General features: G+C 32.5%; 1 protein-coding gene and 1 long non-coding RNA gene across 2 annotated transcripts; one reads left to right on the top strand and one right to left on the bottom strand.

Moving 5' to 3' along the window:
• The first annotated feature begins 4,559 nt into the window (after positions 1 to 4,559).
• Positions 4,560 to 7,848, top strand: LOC107930884 (receptor-like protein EIX2). Its single transcript, XM_041104939.1, has 2 exons — positions 4,560 to 5,186; positions 5,970 to 7,848. Exons 1-2 carry the CDS (start codon positions 4,566 to 4,568, stop codon positions 7,488 to 7,490), a joined length of 2,142 nt encoding a protein of 713 aa, XP_040960873.1. The 5' UTR covers positions 4,560 to 4,565; the 3' UTR covers positions 7,491 to 7,848.
• A 6,242-nt stretch (positions 7,849 to 14,090) lies between these two features.
• On the bottom strand, positions 14,091 to 15,121 carry LOC121223458 (uncharacterized). Its single transcript, XR_005920795.1, has 2 exons — positions 14,858 to 15,121; positions 14,091 to 14,568 (listed from the first exon to the last, which is right to left on the bottom strand). It is a non-coding gene; the product is annotated as an uncharacterized lncRNA (long non-coding RNA).
• Positions 15,122 to 18,777: the final 3,656 nt, after the last annotated feature.

Genomic DNA, 18,777 nt, shown 5'->3' with positions numbered 1-18,777 from the left:
TCCTTTATACGTATGAAGTATTGGTCTGATGCTTTCAAATGCTGTGTTTTTAATTAATAGACTTTCAAGCAAGGCTCTTCAAGAGTTTACTCCTCATGAGATGTTTTTCAAGACTTTGCTAGACTATTCTTTCTTAAAGGTGTTTGGTTGTTTGTGTTATCCTCATATTCAGCCATTCAATAACAACAAGATGCATTGTCAATTAGCTCATTGTGCTTTCTTGGGATATAGTAGCATGCACAAGGGTTACAAATGCCTTGATTCCAATAGAAAAGTTTTTATCTCACATCATGTGATTTTTGATGAATCTGTTTTTCCTTTTTCGAGGAAGTCTACTGCCAGTGTCTTCTCACATTATATCCTAAAGATGGTAATTACCAAGTTTCCTAATGTCTCTTCAACAACACCAAGTTTTATCACTTGGTTCAGTTGGCTCATCATCAGCTACCTCAGTTGATTCTTTTGCCTCTATTTCTAATTACTTAGCTGTTGATGTTCCATGTGAGTTCTCTTTAAGCTCTAGTATGAGAAGAGTCACTCCATCACAAGGTCGTATTTATTTTGGATCTACTTCTTCCACTTTGGATGTTGCTTCTGGTTCTTCTAAACAGTCTGGTCCACCGTTGGTTGACTCTCTTGATGAGTCCTCTACTAATAGTCATTCTATGATAACTAGAAGTAAGACAGGGATTTTCAAGCCAAAGATTTACTCTTCAGAACTTCAGTTCTCATTTTGTCATGAGCCTCGAACTGTCTATGAGGCATTGGTTTATCCTAAGTGGCGTGTTGTTGTTAAATAAAAATAAGATACTCTTGTTCAACAAGACACTTGGAGTCTAACTTCATTACCTGGCAATCAAACTGCGATAGGTGTAAATGGGTTTTCAAGACAAAAAGGAATATTGATGGTACTGAAGCTAAGAAGAAGTCCATATTAGTGGCTCAGGGTTTTTTTCAACAACCTAGACATGACTATAGGGAGACTTATAGCCTTGTGGTCAAATGGAAGTTATGCCAAGTGGATTTTAATAATGCATTTTTTAATGGAGGTTTACAAGAAGATATCTACATGGTGCAACTAGCCAGGTTTGAACGCACTAGATCAAATAGGGAGCAGTTGGTTTGTAGGCTACACAAGGCTCTGTATGGCCTGAAGCAAGCTCCTCGAGCAGATGCAATGTTGTTTGTACATGTAGTGGATGGCATTAGGTTGTATCTTTTGGTTAATGTTGATGACATCATTATCACAAGGGATAGTCAATCAAATATTGATGGGTTAGTTTGACAACTACATGAGAAGTTTAAATTAAAGGACTTAGGAAATCTTAACTTATCTTAGAGTGGAAGCTAATTTAGTTGGTGACAAAGTTTAATTGAATCAAAAGAAGTATGTGCAGGAGTTACTTCAGTTTGCTGGTAATTTTAAGTCACTCCCAACTTCTATGGTTTCCTACTCTAAGGCCTTACTTACCAATGAAATGTTGCTGCCTGATCCGTCCAAATACAAGAGTATTGTTGGTAAATTGCAGTATCTCTGTGCTACTCGACTTGACATAATATTTAGTGTTAATAGAGTCAGTCAGCATATGAGTCAGCCAACTATACGGCACTAGGGATTTGTTAAACACATTCTCAGGTATTTAAAGGGAACCTGCGATCATGGTATCTGTTTTGATTCCAATAACGAGTTCAGTTTAATTGTATTTTCTGATGCTGATTGGGGGAGTAGTATTGAGGATAGAAGGTCAAATCCAAGTTATGTGGTTTTTTTTGGGGAAACAATGCTATTTCATGGAGTTTGAAAAAGCAATCAGTTGTTGCTCTATCAACAACTAAGGTGGAGTATAGGAGTGTGGCTAGTACTGTGTCTGAAGTCATGTGGATTCGAGCGTTACTGGAAGAGTTAGGTGTTTAGTTGTCTCATGTATCAATTATTTGGTGTGACAATTCCAATGCCATAGCCTTATCCAGCAACCCTATTCTTCATTCTCGATCAAAACACATTGAGTTGCAACTTAATTTTGTTCTAGAGCGTGTAGCAGCTAACACGTTGGAAAGTAAACTATATTCCCTCTTCAGAAAAAGTAGCTGATATTTTGACTAAACCACTAGCTGTTGGGTCGTTCAATTACTTCATAGAAACTAAAAGTTTGTGCTCCTGATGAGTTCCAGAAGAAGGCTGTTGAGTATGGTATGAGAAGCTGAGTGAATTTTTCTTGTTGTCGTTGGGGAATGTTAGCAGTAAATGTATAGTTGACTCAATCTGTTGGACTGTTAGCTAGTTAGCTAATGTTAGTTAGCTGCAGTTATTCATTTTTGTTATACTTTCTTGATTCTCTTCATGTATATATATGATGCTTATCTGAGTATAAGTTGTAGATATGAAATATAATGTTGCTTTCTCTATGCGTCTCATTTCTAGTCTTCTAATAGGGGTAATACGTGTTTTCTGAGATGGATCCGCGTTTGGATCTAGATTTCGAGCATGAGGATCTGAAAATTGAAACCCAAGCTCTGATGGTAGACGATCACTGATTCAACATGGACTTCACTATACCCAAACCCTTCCTTTATGGTTATAAGTACAATTGTAACTACAACCCTCACAGTCTTAGTTGCAGCTTAAGCAAGCAAAAGCAGCTCTTTGGTTGAGCTGGTTATTCCATAATTACAGATTGAATCCTTTATTTATTGTTTTTGCAGGTATCATCGTCGTCTTTGGATGCTGGGGTGGTACCTAATGGTGGTAGTGACATTGAAGTCGAAGTTAACGCGGTAATATGTATGGATTCGATAAAAAAATTCCGTTATATTTTAATTTTATGTTTTAATCTAGTTTTTTTAAAAAATAAACTGTTTTGGACTAATTATAGAGGGATCTATATGTTTTAGTCAAAAGTCAACAAAAAAATGCCATATGTTGTCATTTAATGGGCTAATGTGTCACGCCAGCAACCTGTTAGTGAAAAATAGATTATTTTAACAAAAGTGACTGATTTAAACCATTATTTTAATAGGAGTAAGTAAATTAAAAAAATGTAAATTTATCATAGGTCAAACTGAATTTTAGAGTGAACTTCAATGTAATTTACCTTAAAAAATATCTTACCAACTGTATTAATTACAAAAATTTTTAATCTAAATTTCATTAAAAATTCACAAGTTTAATCTATCAATTTTCTTTTATCGAAAAATAAAATAATATTAACAGTGATTTTTTCCCATTTTGCATACTGTATATAAGGAAAGAAAATATTAGCATGCAAAAAAATAGAGAAAAAAAATAAAAGAATATTAACGATGGTTTTTTTTCAATAAATTTTTTTCTTTTTGCGTGGGAATGGGACTTACTCCGTAGACTTAATTGAGTTGATCTGCTTCTCAACATTATTTCTATTTGTCTTTCTAAACTCGTGGAATTTTAAAGTTTGTTAATTTCTTAAGTAGAGAAAAATAGAAAAATGTAACTATTACCCAAAATTAGAAACAATAAATGCTTTTTGTGGAAATTTGAGGTTTTGGAAGAAATTAAGTCCCTTGCCCCTAATATGTGTGTGGACAATATTTTTTATTTTGCCTACTCTATATCCGTAGTTGCTACTGTCTTAGAATGGATATGTAATTTCATTCTTTTTTATATAAGCTAATGGTTATATTTGAATGTTAAAATCAATTTTTTTCTTTAAATAATTTTTTTGAATAATGCAGTGATTATTTTGTACTATTTTCAAGTTGAATGACAAAAAAATAAACTTATTAATAGCTTAATGACCTTGGATATAGTTTGTGATTTACAAAATTGGAGCCATTAAGTAGCTGATGTAGGTTGGCAAACACTGACATGACATCTCATGCCATAGTTTACGAGTTTTTCATATTTACGTGATATTATTTTATCTTATATGTCACATTTTAAAACTTTTAAAAATTTAAAATATTTTAAAATTTAAAAAAATTCAGAAATTTAAAACTTTAAAAATTTCCAGAAATTATAAAAAATACAGTCTTTAAAATTTAAAAATAAAAATAGATAAAAATTTTCTTATAATTTACTTTAATTTCTTTTTGGTTTCCCAGTATATCCATTGAGCAAGTCTAATGAACAATCCCCTACATTTTGTAGGTTTAAAAGGTAGATGTGATATAATTTACTTTAATTATTATAATTTTAGATTTTTTATTATAATTTATTTAATATTGTTTTATGCATGAAGAAATAATTAAGGGACAACGGATCCATTTTCTTTGACTCAATTTTATAACATTTCTTTGATTTAGTAATCGAAATTCATATTCCTTTTTGTGGAAAAATAAATGTAATTAATTAGAAATTTCCTTTGATAGCAAATTTTGCGGAAATTAAATGCATTTTGTGGAAATTTGGGGTTTTGGAAGAAATTTCCTTGCGGAAATTTGGGGTTTTGTAATTTCCGATAGACTATTATCAATTAAATGCATTTTGTGGAAATTTGGGGTTTTGGAAGAAACTCCATTGTGCATGATGTATGGGCACAATATTTTTGTGCTCTAGCTAAGCTTAGTCTATATATTCGGAGTTGTGAGCAATGGTAATTGCAACCATGACTACTGTTCCAATTTCCTTATTCCATTTTCTTCTTCTAATTGCCGCTATCTGTTTTACCATTTGTTATGCCAATTCCAACGTACGATGCATTCATAGTGAGAGAGAAGCTCTTTTGAAATTCAAGAATGATCTTATTGATCCTTCAAACAGCCTATCTTCATGGGTGGAAGGTGGGGATTGCTGTAAATGGATTGGTGTCGTCTGCCATAACTCAACAGGCCACGTCCACCAACTGTACTTGGCTGCTCCTCTTTCACCTTACGAGCAGTCAGCCCTAGGAGGCAAAATAAATCCTTCGCTGCTGGAGTTGGAGCATCTTAGTTTCCTGGACTTGAGCAATAACAATTTTAGCAGCATACAGATCCCGAAGTTTTTGGGTATGCTGCCGAATTTAATGTATCTTAACCTCTCTTTTGCACGATTCCAGGGAGCAATTCCTCATAACCTTGGGAATCTCACAAAGTTGCAGTATCTTGATCTTCGATGTAATGAACGGGGCGATATTAAAGCAACAAGTCTTCAATGGATTTCTGGACTTTCTTCCTTGCGGTACCTTGATTTGAGTAATGCGGATCTTTCTAAAGCAACTAATTGGCTACAGGTAACTTTCAAACATCCTTCTTTGGAAAAGTTGTACATGTTCAATACTGATTTAGAAGATGATCCATCTTCGATCAGTGTTAATTCTTCAAAATCACTGGTTGTTCTTGATCTTTCTGGGAACAGCTTATCTTCAGTACCTAAGTGGATATTTAGCCTTCATGGTCTTGCGTCCATTTATCTTAGATCCTGTTCTTTGGAAGGCCCAATTCCAGATTACTTTGGGAACATCTCGTTTCTTGAAGTTCTTGATCTTAGTTTGAATCATCTCAATTCATCCATACCCAATTCCTTGTATGGTTTAAACCATCTCCTATTTCTTGATCTTTCGTATAATGAAATTGAGCAAGACATATCAGAAATCCTACAGAGTTTGTCTAGATGTTGTTTGGGTTCCTTAGCTTCATTGAATATGGAATCTAATCAACTTTCTGGTCATTTAACTGATCAACTTGGCCAGTTTAAAAATCTAGCTTACCTGTCCCTTGCTCTGAACAAAATTTTTGGTCCCATTCCAGTGTCGATAGGGGAGTTATCATCTTTGAAGTTCTTTGATGTTTCAGAAAATCAATTAAGTGGTCAAATTCCATTGTCTATAGGGGAGTTATCATCTTTGAAGTTCTTTGATGTTACAGATAATCAATTAAATGGTACTTTTCCTCTCTGTTTTGGACAACTGGAAAGTTTGGAAATTCTGCAATTTGGGTATAATCTATTGGAAGGGGTTGTATTAGAAACTCATTTTTCTAATCTCACGAGATTGACATATTTATTTGGGTCACAGAACATGCTTAGATTTCAACCAAACTCAAGTTGGATTCCCCCGTTTCAATGTCGAAATATTTATTTGGCTCACTGGCATCTTGGCCCAAAGTTTCCCCAATGGTTAAAGTTTCAAAAGAAGTTGAGTTACTTAGATATCTCCGACGCAGGAATTTCAGATTTTGTGCCCACTTGGTTTTTGAACCTTCCAACTCAATTTTATTATTTAAATCTTTCCTGTAATCAACTTACCGGAGGGATTTCATATTTGAATGTAACAACCACTATTGACTTGAGTTCAAACCGCTTTACAGGTCCATTGCCCAGAGTACTCTCAACTTTAGGGTTGTTAATTTTGTCAAATAATTCATTTTCAGGATCTCTTTTTGAATTAGTTTGTAATTCATCATTAACGGGGATGTCAGCTCTTTTCATTGATAATAATCTACTGATTGGAGAAATTCCAGATTGTTGGAAGTATTGGGAATATTTTGCTTATTTAAATTTAGCAAACAACAATTTGACAGGGAAAATCCCACCTTCTTTGGGATATACAAATCCTTGTTTGTTAAACCTTCGAAACAATACTATGTTTGGAGAATTACCCTCCACGTTGCAAAATTCTAGTAGATTACTTATGCTTGATCTTAGTGAAAATCATTTCAGTGGAAGTGTACCAGCATGGATTGGTGATAAGCTCTCGAAACTTGTGGTTCTAAGCCTTCGATCAAATAACTTTGATGGTCATATTCCTCGTAAAATTTGTGATCTTCAATTTCTTCAAATCTTGGACCTTGCCCACAACAACATTTCAGGAGTTATTCCAAAATGTTTCAATAATTTAAGTGCAATGGTCGCAACAAACAAAACCAATAATAAACTTTCTTCCTCGTATTTCGTTGATTCCTTAATTTATTTGAAAGCATTATTGGTGTTGAAAGGACGAGAGGATGAATACGGTACGACACTAGGACTTGTTACCAGCATGGACCTTTCAGCTAACAGTCTCACAGGAGAGATCCCCAAAAAAATTGGTAGTCTCGCTGGACTATTGTCTTTAAATTTTTCAGGGAATCTCCTGACAGGAAATATACCATACAACATTGGCAACATGGAGTTGATGGAATCTCTTGATTTGTCCATGAATCGGCTAAATGGTGATATCCCTTCAAGTTTCTCCAATTTGCATTTCTTGAATCACTTCAATGTGTCCTACAACAACTTGACAGGAAAAATCCCAACAAGCACTCAACTTCAAAGCTTTGAAAACTTATCTTACGTGGGCAATCATCTTTGCGGACCTCCTCTCACTAAGAATTGCACCTCAAAAAGCATTCCAACCAATGCTACAAATAATGGAAGAAACAGTGAGGGAAGTAAAGTGAATTGGCTTTATGTAAGCATAGTTCTTGGCTTTGTAATGGGATTTTGGGGTGTAGTGGCTCCCTTGTTTTTCATTAGGTCTTGGAGGATTAAATACTACCGAAAGCTGAACCATATCTATGATAAACTGTATGGGTTTTGGGCTACTATGAGTATGTAGTTTGATGGGAAAAGGAAACCTGAATGATTGATGCATTTGAGCCATGTGTGTTGCTACTTGATTGTTTGGTGTTGAAAGATTAATATTAGAGTCTGTCCTTTTTCTGGACTCGTCGGTGTGTCAGCAAGGCAACCTATTCGTTTGCGTGAGCAACTTTGTTATATGCAAACCACATTGATCTTTTCTGAAAAATGTTGAAATCGTCTTATGTTGATAATGTTGATATGAATGAGGATCACAGACATTAGATTTGGGTGTATGGGGTGAGCCTATTGGCTCGGGTTTAGTAGTCTGTCTCCTCTTTGTGTTTGCTTTTGTTTTGTGAATTTCTTGTTAATGAATTTCTTTTCTCTAAAAATATTATTAATTTTAAGCATGCATAAAAGTATAAGCGTAAACTACAACTAATATCATTTTAAAACAGGATTTGTCTTATTTGGATCACTATGAATTTTTTTCTTAATTTAGTCACTTTAATTAAGATAAGAATTTGAACTAATCACTATTGTTAAAAATTCCATTAATCAACTACCTTATTGTTAATGTGGCATATTGGCCAATTGAATGATAACATGTTACTTTATTTTGAATTTTGACAGAAGCTTAGGGACCTCTGTATAATTAATCCAAAACATTTTTTCCCCTTCTCTCTGTAACTGAAAAAAGGAGAAACCAGATCTGTCCAAAAAAAGAAAAAAGAAAAACCAGAACAGGGCATCTCAAAGCTACATGCCCTTCTCCAGTTTCTCAACAATAGATCTATGACAACTATCAAGGATAACCCACTATACATCCACAAATAATTTAAGAAGAATGAACATATATAAATAAGAATGGATCTATGGCATCGATAGGGCAAGGGCAACAGCTTCAACCTTTATAGTTCGTTATATTGCAGGCAATTCGAGTTTTTGGGAGCTTTTGAAGAAGGCAACGGCTTTTATGTTCAAGATATTTTCTTTGCTTCCCAATTACTTTCAATGTAAATTAGTTGAATGATAAATTTTCTCTCTTTTTGGGGGGCTTTGTCATAGGACCCAGCTAAGCTTTCAGCGTAACGGAAGATTTAACTGTTCGCAAGAGGAATTCGAGCAAGCACTCCTCACTTCAGCAACCGTCTACGTCGGAAACATGTCTTTTTACACTGTTGAGGAACAAGTACTTTATGAGCTTTTCTCTACATCCAGTAAAATCAAGAAAATAATTATTGGCCTTAACAAGAACTCTAAAACACCTTGAGGCTTTTCCTTTGTCTTGTAACTCTCTCTCTCCCTCCCCAAAATCATGTTCATATTTATTTTAAAACTTTTAATTGGTTATTGGGGTTTTTATTTTCATCAGGTATCATTCTAGGGAAGATGCAGAGGATGTTGTTAAAATACATTAGTGGGACAATCCTTGATCCCCGTCAGATTAGTGTAGATTTTGATTGGGGTTTTTAGATATGTTCATTATTCTTTAATATTATTTGTGAATGTATGGTGGGTTATCATTATTCATTGTTGAAAACATGGTGAAAGATAAGTAGCTTTGAGATGCTTGGTTTCTTCATTTTGAATTACATGGAGAAGGGAAAGGGATTGTTTACTGTATAAACAATTCGTTAGTGGATTAACAGAATTTTTAATTATAGTAATTAATTTAAATAATTATTTTAATTAAAATAATTAAATTTAAAAAATAAAACAATTAAAATAGGAAAAATTTTATTTTAAAGTTACATTAAGTGCAATTTACTCAAAATATAATATAAACACAACATATTTAATGAACATAAAAACGTATCTTAGGCTTCTTTTCTTTGTTGTTTTATATCATCTAATTTCGACCTCACGTGCTACCCAGGAGTGATTTTTACAATTTTAGTTGAAGTAGGGTTAAAATAAATTATATTATATTAATATATAAAATTTGAATTTAAAATATGAACAAAAATATGACATAAAATTTAAATATTAATATCAATAGAAAATAAACACACAATCTCTATTTAATATATATTATTTTATTAATTAAAATTTATGTAATTTCATTTAGGTACTAACATAAAATTTATTTTTGTTGGGAAAGTTGTTGCTCGTTCCATGTCCCATTATAACGAAATTATTACTCTACTTAGGCCATCAAGATTGACATAGGCCATTAAGATTGACAAAACACGAAGTATAGTTCAACTAAGATTTTAAAGACTCTCAAACGAATTGATTGGAGTGATTGGACAAACATAAAAGCCTTATTATTTTTTGATAGAGTTTCAAAGCAGTTGGAAGACTAATTTATGAACACTTTTAGTGGATAAATACTCAAGATAATTAATGAGTTAATTTTAACTTTTAAATAGAAGTTTAAAGCTTATCAAAATTTTGTTAGATGGACTCGTGCTTCTGGTGTCACTTGGAGTCTAGTTTTTGGGTGTCTTTGTCCATCACTTTGTTGTATTTTCATGGTTATTTTGTGACTTTCCTTTAGGTATTATTTGGAGAGTATATTGATTGTATTGTGTGGTATTTAAGCGAGTGATTTTTAACAATTTGGGTCAATATTGGAGCTATAACTACTTCTTTGTTTAATTGTAAATTGGGCTTAACTAAATTGTAATGCCCCAAAATCTTAACTTTTTGAATTGTTAGAAATTGGTAAGTGAATTGATTTAATTTAGTAGTTAAATGTTGTTCTTGTGTGTAAGAGATTTTGGGTTTGGGTATTTTTTTATTTATATTTTGCTAAATTTTGTCTAAACCACTTGGAGTATTTGGTTTAACAACTATTTGTGCACATATATTGATAACGATGAACTTATTGGTTTAGTGGTATGGGTGTAGCATACTCTTTTGATCTTGCGTTTGAATCCTATTCGTGTAACTCAAAATATTTTTATTTCTTGCTTTATCACTCAAAAAACTCCCAAAATCTCTCCCACTTCTCCAACACACTCTCACTCTTTTCTTTTTTGCCGTCCCTTTTGCAATTTCCCCCCAAAATTTTCCTTTTCAATTTTCTTCTTCCTAATTCTATTCATCGAAACTGTTCCTGCTCATAACTTTTGTTTTCCAATAGCTTCTCTATTGTTTCAATCCTGTGCGTGTTTGTGGTATCGGGTAAAACTATAATCCCTTTTGCTTGATGTGTAATTTGAGGTTATTTAGTTCTTTGCGAAGAAAGTGGTTTGTGTGTAATTTATGTGTTTTGATGCAATTAGGAGAAGATCATATAATGTTAAAGACTAAATTTGTTGAAGTTTTTAGATTTAGGACTAAGTTGATAGAATTTATAAATATTGGAGGGCTAGAATTTTTATTATGCTAATAAAAAGGCCACCGTTAGTGATTTAATAGAGAAGTGGTCAAAATATTAAATTTATATAACGTTAATAATTAAAATAGAAAATTTTAAACCTAAGTAACTAAAACAGAAATACGTTACTAATTGGGCGATTATTTTTATAGTTTACCCTAATATTGTATTGTTTAAGTATTAAAAAAAACATGTTTTAATATAAACCCTTAAAGGGGTTTCATGGAAGATGTGGAGAACTTGTTCGTTAAAAATTTGTGATGAAGAATTTGTTAGTTGAGAATTCATGTCAAGGTGGAAATTGTTAGAATTGTGTGAACCAAATTCCTGTTAAAAAAAATATAAGTGGCAAGATAGAGGGATCTATGAAGGCGAAGGCCGCAGCGCATTCTAGATCCCCAATAAGCAAAACACTAGACTAGGGTCACAACTATACCCCGTAGTCCAATATAGGTTGCACAAGTGAAACCTTTATAGAAGTTTACTTCCTCTATTTGATGTATATTAGAATAAGGAGTTTTAAACTTATTGCATTACTTCTATGTGACTTTGATTAGAATATGGTTTTAAAAACCTATAAATAGACGTAGTCTATACTCTTTTTGTATCATTCAAATTTGACATAGTGAATTTCTTCTCCTCTGGCCGTGGTTTTTTTCCCCCCGAAAGGGTTTCCATGTAAAATTTGTGTGTTCTATTTTTCTTTCTTTTCTTTGAAACACATTGCCATTATCGACATTCTATTTTCACAATACCAATTTATAGTATCAAAACTAAATTGGCATTCTATTTAATTAAAGACCTGATTTAAATTGCTAAGTACCGATACCTTTCCAGGGTATCAATACTCTGGAACCAAATGTCAAAATCTTTCATTTTATGCCTATTTCATGCCCAACTAAGCTTGCATTAACTTAGTGTCCATATGCACCCAATAAAACCTGCACAAAAACTTTCTAAAACATACCTAAACATTTATAACCAACTAACTAATATGTCATATTTTGGCACCACAACTTATCAATTAACTCATTTATACATAACTAAGATTTCTATGACATGAACCATTCAACCAATCTAAATTCCAAGTCATTCATAAGTTCAAGTCTTACCTTTGAGCTTTCAAAACTTTGTCATTAATATTGATGTTCATTTATGCTTCGTATTATGCCCAAAACACATAAGACTCATATCCCTTCATGTAACAAAAGCATTAATCATTTAAACTAATTAGCATATTTACCTAACTACTAAATCCAATCACTATTATAACATTTCATACCATATTCGAGCCTAGTTATAATTTACTCATATTTAACCAAATACACACCAATTTATATCACCACAAACCATTTCAAAACCTTTCTATCACCATACCAATATGCTCAAAATATACCATTGAGTTCCATACCAATATTAAAACATATAATCAAATTATACTAACTTTCATTACCGATTTTACCAAACATACTTCTAAGCATTATTATTAGCTTCTAAGTCAAATATCCTAAAAATAGCAAAACACAAGGGACTCCACCAAGTACATGCTCTTTTTATATACTATCACTATTCACATCCAATTTCATGAATTAATTAAATTACCTTCTATTCTATTCAATTTAGTCCAAGTCTCGATATTCACTTCCACTCTTATCATTTTCACTCAATATCTATTAATATACCTTACCTTAATGCTATATAATAGAATATATCATAAATATGCATTAACTAAAATTAGTTTCAGGTCATAAAAATATAAACTTAAAACTCATGTCACCAATCGTCGACTATGGCCTTCCCTTTCCCATTCAACGATCCTGCGTCATTTTTAGCTACGAATAATAATTCAATAGTGGTATAATATCAAATTCTATTTAAATCACATTCAATTTCAAGTCATATATATTTTTCAAATTATTCAATTTAACCCTCTATCTCGGTAATCAATCAAATTCATACCTATCCTATTTGGTCAATCAAAATCAACTATCAATTAGTTAAATGTCTCAAACTGCAATTTACCATATTTAATTTATCATTTCTTTATGATTTAATCCATATCACACCTTTTTGTACTAAATTGTAGACAATTCAAATTAAAACCACACAAAAGCAATTTCATAATTCAAAAATATGTTACAATTATATATAACCATACCTTATGGACGTACTTGGTTAAAACAATAAACAAGTTGAAACTTTAAGGACTATTCAACAATTTTGTTTTTTTCTCGATTATTTCCGATTTGATCCAAGTCTTGACAATTATTTCATTCAATTTATCAATTCCACACATCTTATATCATTCTATTATGTGCATATATCAATTCAATTTCATCATTCGAATGCCTCTTAAAAATTTTCAATTTCTTCAGTTTAGCCTTTAAAATTGGGATTAACATAACTTTAAATCTACAATTACAAATGGAAATTAGTTTTCACTATTAGCCATTAAAGATCTCATATTACTCATTTCTACAACCTATTTTATAATTCATTCATTTTACTCCCTAATTTACGAACTTTCAATTAATTTCACAATTTAGTCCTTTTTTCACCTATATGCTTAAAATCTATCAATTTAGCATCTAAAACTTCAATAACTCAACAATGGTAACTTTTTGAAACTTTAACAGTTTAACAAATTTAGATATAGATTAACTAGATTAAGCTCCCACAATTTTAAAAATATAAAAATTACAAAAAAAGAGAGAGACTAAATTAAACGAATCGATTTTGGAATTGAAATTTGAAACCACTAAAGGCCGAAAGCTGCTTCTTCTTTGAAAATATTGGCGGTGAAGTTTGGGCAAGGTAATGCTTTCCGTTTCTTTTCACCCAATTGTTTTATTACTGTTTTATGTTATTTTATTTTTTGTTTTATTTAATTAATTAAAATTTATACTATCAATCACCATCCACCAATATTAGCATAGTGGTTCAATTGCACTTAAGTTCCTTTTACCTGTACTAACTAAAGAATATTTTTTAGCAATTAAATTTTTATCATTTTTACAATTTAATTCTTTAACCTTAATTAAATATCAATTCAACAAAATTAGCTATCCAAAATTCAATTCACTTATAATATAACTTGGTAATCATTTAATATAAATATTCATAGGTTTAGTTTACGGAAACGAAGCCCTATACTTTATTTTCCAATACCACTGACTCTAGGGTCGAAATATTTATTCCTTAACTATCTAAGTAACAAAATTAAAGAACCAATTTTTAATTAAACTTCATACTAGTCTTGTAAATATTAAATAATGATATTAATGAATTCAAACATAAAAAATAGAGTTCCGAAAATACCATTTCCGATACTACTAACTTTCAAATCGTTACACTATAATTAATCCAAAAAGACATTTTTCCTATTTTTCTTCTCTATGCAACTCAAAAAGGAGAAACCAGAATAGGGCATCTCAAAGCTACATGCCCTTCACTAGTTTCTCAACAATGGACCTGTTGCAACTGTAAGGCCCAATTTCTGCCCAGGGACCAAATATTAAACCAAAAATAAATAAATTAATAGTCTCAGTCCATTTACAACAAACCCGAGCCCAAATACAAATAAAACCCTAATTACAAGCCCAAAATATAACAGCCCAAAGGCCAACAAACTAATGTTTTTTTTCAACAAAAACCCTAGTCCTAAGCCTCCAGCGTCGCATGCTCGCCTCTGCCCATGACCCAGCGACGCATGTTCTGCCGGCCTCCCTCGTACACGCCACCGTCATCGCGTCCCATCGCCACCTTCCCATGCGCGCCAGAACACCTACAAAGAGTAGTAGACAACAGACAACCAAACAAAGCACAAAATGACAAACAAACACAATCCAAATCGCAAACGACAAAAAAGTAGAAGTATAGGGGTTGTAAAAATCGGCTATATAGGCCGAACAAAAACACTGTAATTTCTTCTTTTGACGAACTTTGAATAATAAAAAAACAGAAATCAATTTTAAAAGGTGATTTTTTTAGATTGTTTTCTGTTCGTTTTATTTTATTTTATTTTATCTCTTTTGCATAATAAATAAGAAATAAAAAAGGAGGGGAGGGCTCACCGGACACCCCGTGACCGCGCTGTCGGAGGGCTCCTCCGTCGTTGCCTTCGGATCCACGAGTGGGTCGAGAGTCCTCCATTTTCTTTTGAGGCCGAGAGGGTTGGGCTTCCAAGGGCGTTCCGGAACGAGGGCTAAAAAGCCATTTTTTTGTCGCCAACCACTGTACACCGTAGCACTATGGCGGCGACGATGGTCGGCCGAGGGGTTGGTTGAGAGAAATCTGAGATCTCCTCAGATTTTCTTTTTGTTGAAAATGGAGTTTACGTTTTTTTTGTTTAAAACTTTAATATTTATATGGGATTCAATACGACGTTGTTTTGGATTTAGTAAACAATAGCCAAAACGACGTCGTTTCACGGGGACCCGAAGACCTGACCCGACACTGCCAAGGTTCACGTGTTCTAGCACATAATGGGCTATTTTCTTACCTGGTCCCTCCAGCTTTTATTAACCTTTCAATCTGAACCTATTTACCTTTTTTTATTTGCATTTTACCTTATAATTTTCTTTCCTTTTCGTTTTAGTCCTCGTTCAAACGACGTACTTTGGGACCGGGTAATATTTCCTAGTTGGTCCCTCATATATTAAGCGCCTTATATTTCAGCCCCGAACCACCTTTTTTTACTTATTTGCGAATTTGGTCCCAAATTTTTAGCCCGATTTTAACCTGATCCTCGGCCTATTGAACCTCAGTTTTTTTTATTTTATTTTATTTATATATATATATTTAAAAATCAATTTTATTTAATATTTTATTTAATATTATTTACTTTTTTATTTTTAATTTTTGGTCAACTTACATTAGTTCATATTTTATTTATTATTCTCTTTTATATATTGGTATGTGTATTTTACTCTTGTTATTATTATTACTCTATCATTTCATTACTTATTTATTTTGCCATTTTTAATACTTCCAAAATTTAGATTTATTATTATAGTCGTTGTTGCTATTGTTATTGTTATTGTAATATTGCCATTGGTATCATTATTTTTATTCGTGCATGTTAATATTGGAATTTCTTAGCGTCAATGCTACATGTATACTTTTTATGCATATTATTTCATTGTTGCTTCAAGTGTATATTGCAAAATCGTTATTACTTACGCATGATCCTTTCAAAGTTTTCAAACGAATTCTTTTCAAATGTAATCAAATGCACATTATATTTTCAAATATTCCATTAATATTCATTCAAATTCAAAAAATTCAAAATAAGGTAATATTTTTGTGTTTGGAAAATTCGAGAAAACGTGCCCTACGTGCTGGGTTTCGATTTCTCGTTCGACCAAATAGCTAAATATCTTTTTAAACCTTTGAAGTAAGGTAATATTTTGCGTTTGGAAAATTTGAGAAAACGTGCCCTAACGTGCTGGGTTTCGATTTCTCGTTCGACCAAATGGCCAAATATCTTTTTGAACCTTCGAAGTAAGGCAATATTTTGCTTTTGAAAATTCGAGAAAACGTGCCCTAATGTGCTGGGTTTCGACTTCTCGTTCGACCAAATAGCCAAATATCCTTTCAAAATTTCAAAGTGAGGCAATATTTTGCGTTTGGAAATTCGAGAGAACGTGCCCTAACGTGCTGGGTTTCGATTTCTCATTCGACCAAATAGCCAAATATCCTCTTAAATCTCAATCCATGTCATTCGAGTTTTTTTTAGGATCGTACTCTAAATCTCTTTAAAGTTTTCAATCTTCGACATTAAGACATTAACTAATCAACTAGGTACCAACTCTTGGGAGTTACGAGGGTGCTAATCCTTTCTCGTACGTAACCGACTCCCGAACCCATTTTTTTTTTCTGAATTTCGTGGACCAAAATCATTGTTTTGATAAAATCAAATCGTTTATTAAAAACCACTTTTCAAGGTGATCCGATCACACCTTATCAAAAAGGATTGGTGGCGACTCCCGTTTTTATTTTCGTTTTCAAAATCCAAGTCGACCCCGTTTTTACAAAAAATGGTGTCAACAGCAACTATCAAGGATAATCCACCATACATCCACAAATAATTAAAGAAGAGTGAACATATATAAATAAGATGGATCTATGGCATGGATAGGGCAAGGGAATGGGCAAAAGCTTCAACCTTTATAATTCGTTATGTGCAGGCAATTTAAATTTTTGGGAGCTTTTGAAGAAGGCAATGGATTCTCTTTTCAAGATATTTTCTCTGCTTCTTAATTGCTTTCAATGTAAATCAATTAAATGATAAATTTTCTCTCTATTTTTTTAGGGGGTGTTAAATCATAGGACCCAGCTAAGCTTTCAGCGTACCAAGACGATAGATTTAATGGTTCGCAAGAGGAATTCGAGTAAGCACTCACTTCGATAACCATCTACATCGGAAACATGTCTTTTTACACTACTAAAGAATAAGTTTATGATCTTTTCTCTAGAGCCGGTGAAATCAAGAAAATAGTCATGGGCCTTAACAAGAAGTCTAAAACACCTTGCAGCTTTTGCTTTGTCTTGTAACTCTCTCTCTCTCTCTCGCTCTCTCTCTCTTTCTAAGATGCAGAGAATGTTGTCAATTATGTTAGTGGGTCAATACTTGATGATCGTTAGATTCGTGTAGATTTTGATTGGGGTTTTTATATATGTTCATTCTTCTTTTATCATTTGTGGATGTATGGTGGGTTATCGTTGATTGTTGTCATTGATTCATTGTTGAGAAAATAGTGAAAGACAGGTAGCTTTGAGATGCCCTATTTTGGTTTCTCCATTTTGAGTTATAGAGAGAATAGAAAAGGAAAAATTATTTTAAATTAATTATAGAGAGGTTTGTAAGCTTTTTTTTCAAAAGTTAAAAAAAATGTCATATGTCATTATTTAGTTGGTTATTCGTCAGCACAGATTTAGCTTATGATGTGTTTGGAAGTCCTCGTCCAAACGAGTATTTTACAGAGAGCCGACAAGGAATTCCATTAATAAATGGCAGTTTTGATTCTTTGGAACAACTCGATGAATTTAGTAGATCATTTTAGGAGGACCCAATGACCATAGATCGAACCAATCCAGTTTTTATAATGCGATGGTTGCCTGTTCACGGACTAGCTGTACCTACCGTTTCTTTTTTGGGGTCAATATCAGCAATGCAGTTCATCCAACGATAAACCTAATTCGAATTAATTATAGAGCTATGACACAATCAAACCCGAACGAACAAAATGTTGAATTGAATCGTACCAGTCTCTACTGGGGGTTATTACTCATTTTTGTACTTGCTATTTTATTTTCCAATTATTTCTTCAATTAAGAAAAAAGAGAAGTTGAATACTAAATAATAGTAGGAATTCTCTTATTCCATTCGGAAGGATTGTATCTCATAATTATCTATGATTGTTTATGTCTTTAGCATGACCACTTGATGAAATGCGGAAGGAATCAGGATAAATGGCCGATACTACTGGAAGGATTCCTCTTTGGATAATAGGTACGGTAGCTGGTGTTAGTGGATTAACGAAATTTCTAATGAAAGTGAATAATTTGAACAATTATTTTAATAAAAATAATTAAATTGAAAAAAAAATTAGAGTGACCAAAATAGTACAAATACTATTTCGTATCAGTTTGGAGTACAAATATTGACACAAACTTTATATTTGTCTTCATGGTTCGTTTGAAGCTTATTGAAACTAATTAAGGTAGTTTGAGTTGATTGGATTTATTACTTGTAAATGGCTTTAAAAGAGTTTAGTTATTTTACCAATAAACAATGGTGGCAAGAAAGATATCTATTCTCAACGTTGAAGAGTTTTAGTTATTGTTCCTCTTGGAATTATTTATGAAATCTGGATTTTGCATCAGTCTAGTATTCACCTTATGCATTCAAGTCCCTTATACAGCCGTATTGTAATTAATTCTTAACTTAATTTTACAAAATTTAAAAATAATGAATTTGAAATATAATATA

The sequence above is a fragment of the Gossypium hirsutum genome, chromosome D11, assembly GCF_007990345.1.
Source record: "Gossypium hirsutum isolate 1008001.06 chromosome D11, Gossypium_hirsutum_v2.1, whole genome shotgun sequence".
NCBI lineage: Eukaryota > Viridiplantae > Streptophyta > Magnoliopsida > Malvales > Malvaceae > Gossypium > Gossypium hirsutum.
This window is presented reverse-complemented; position numbering and strand designations above follow the sequence as displayed.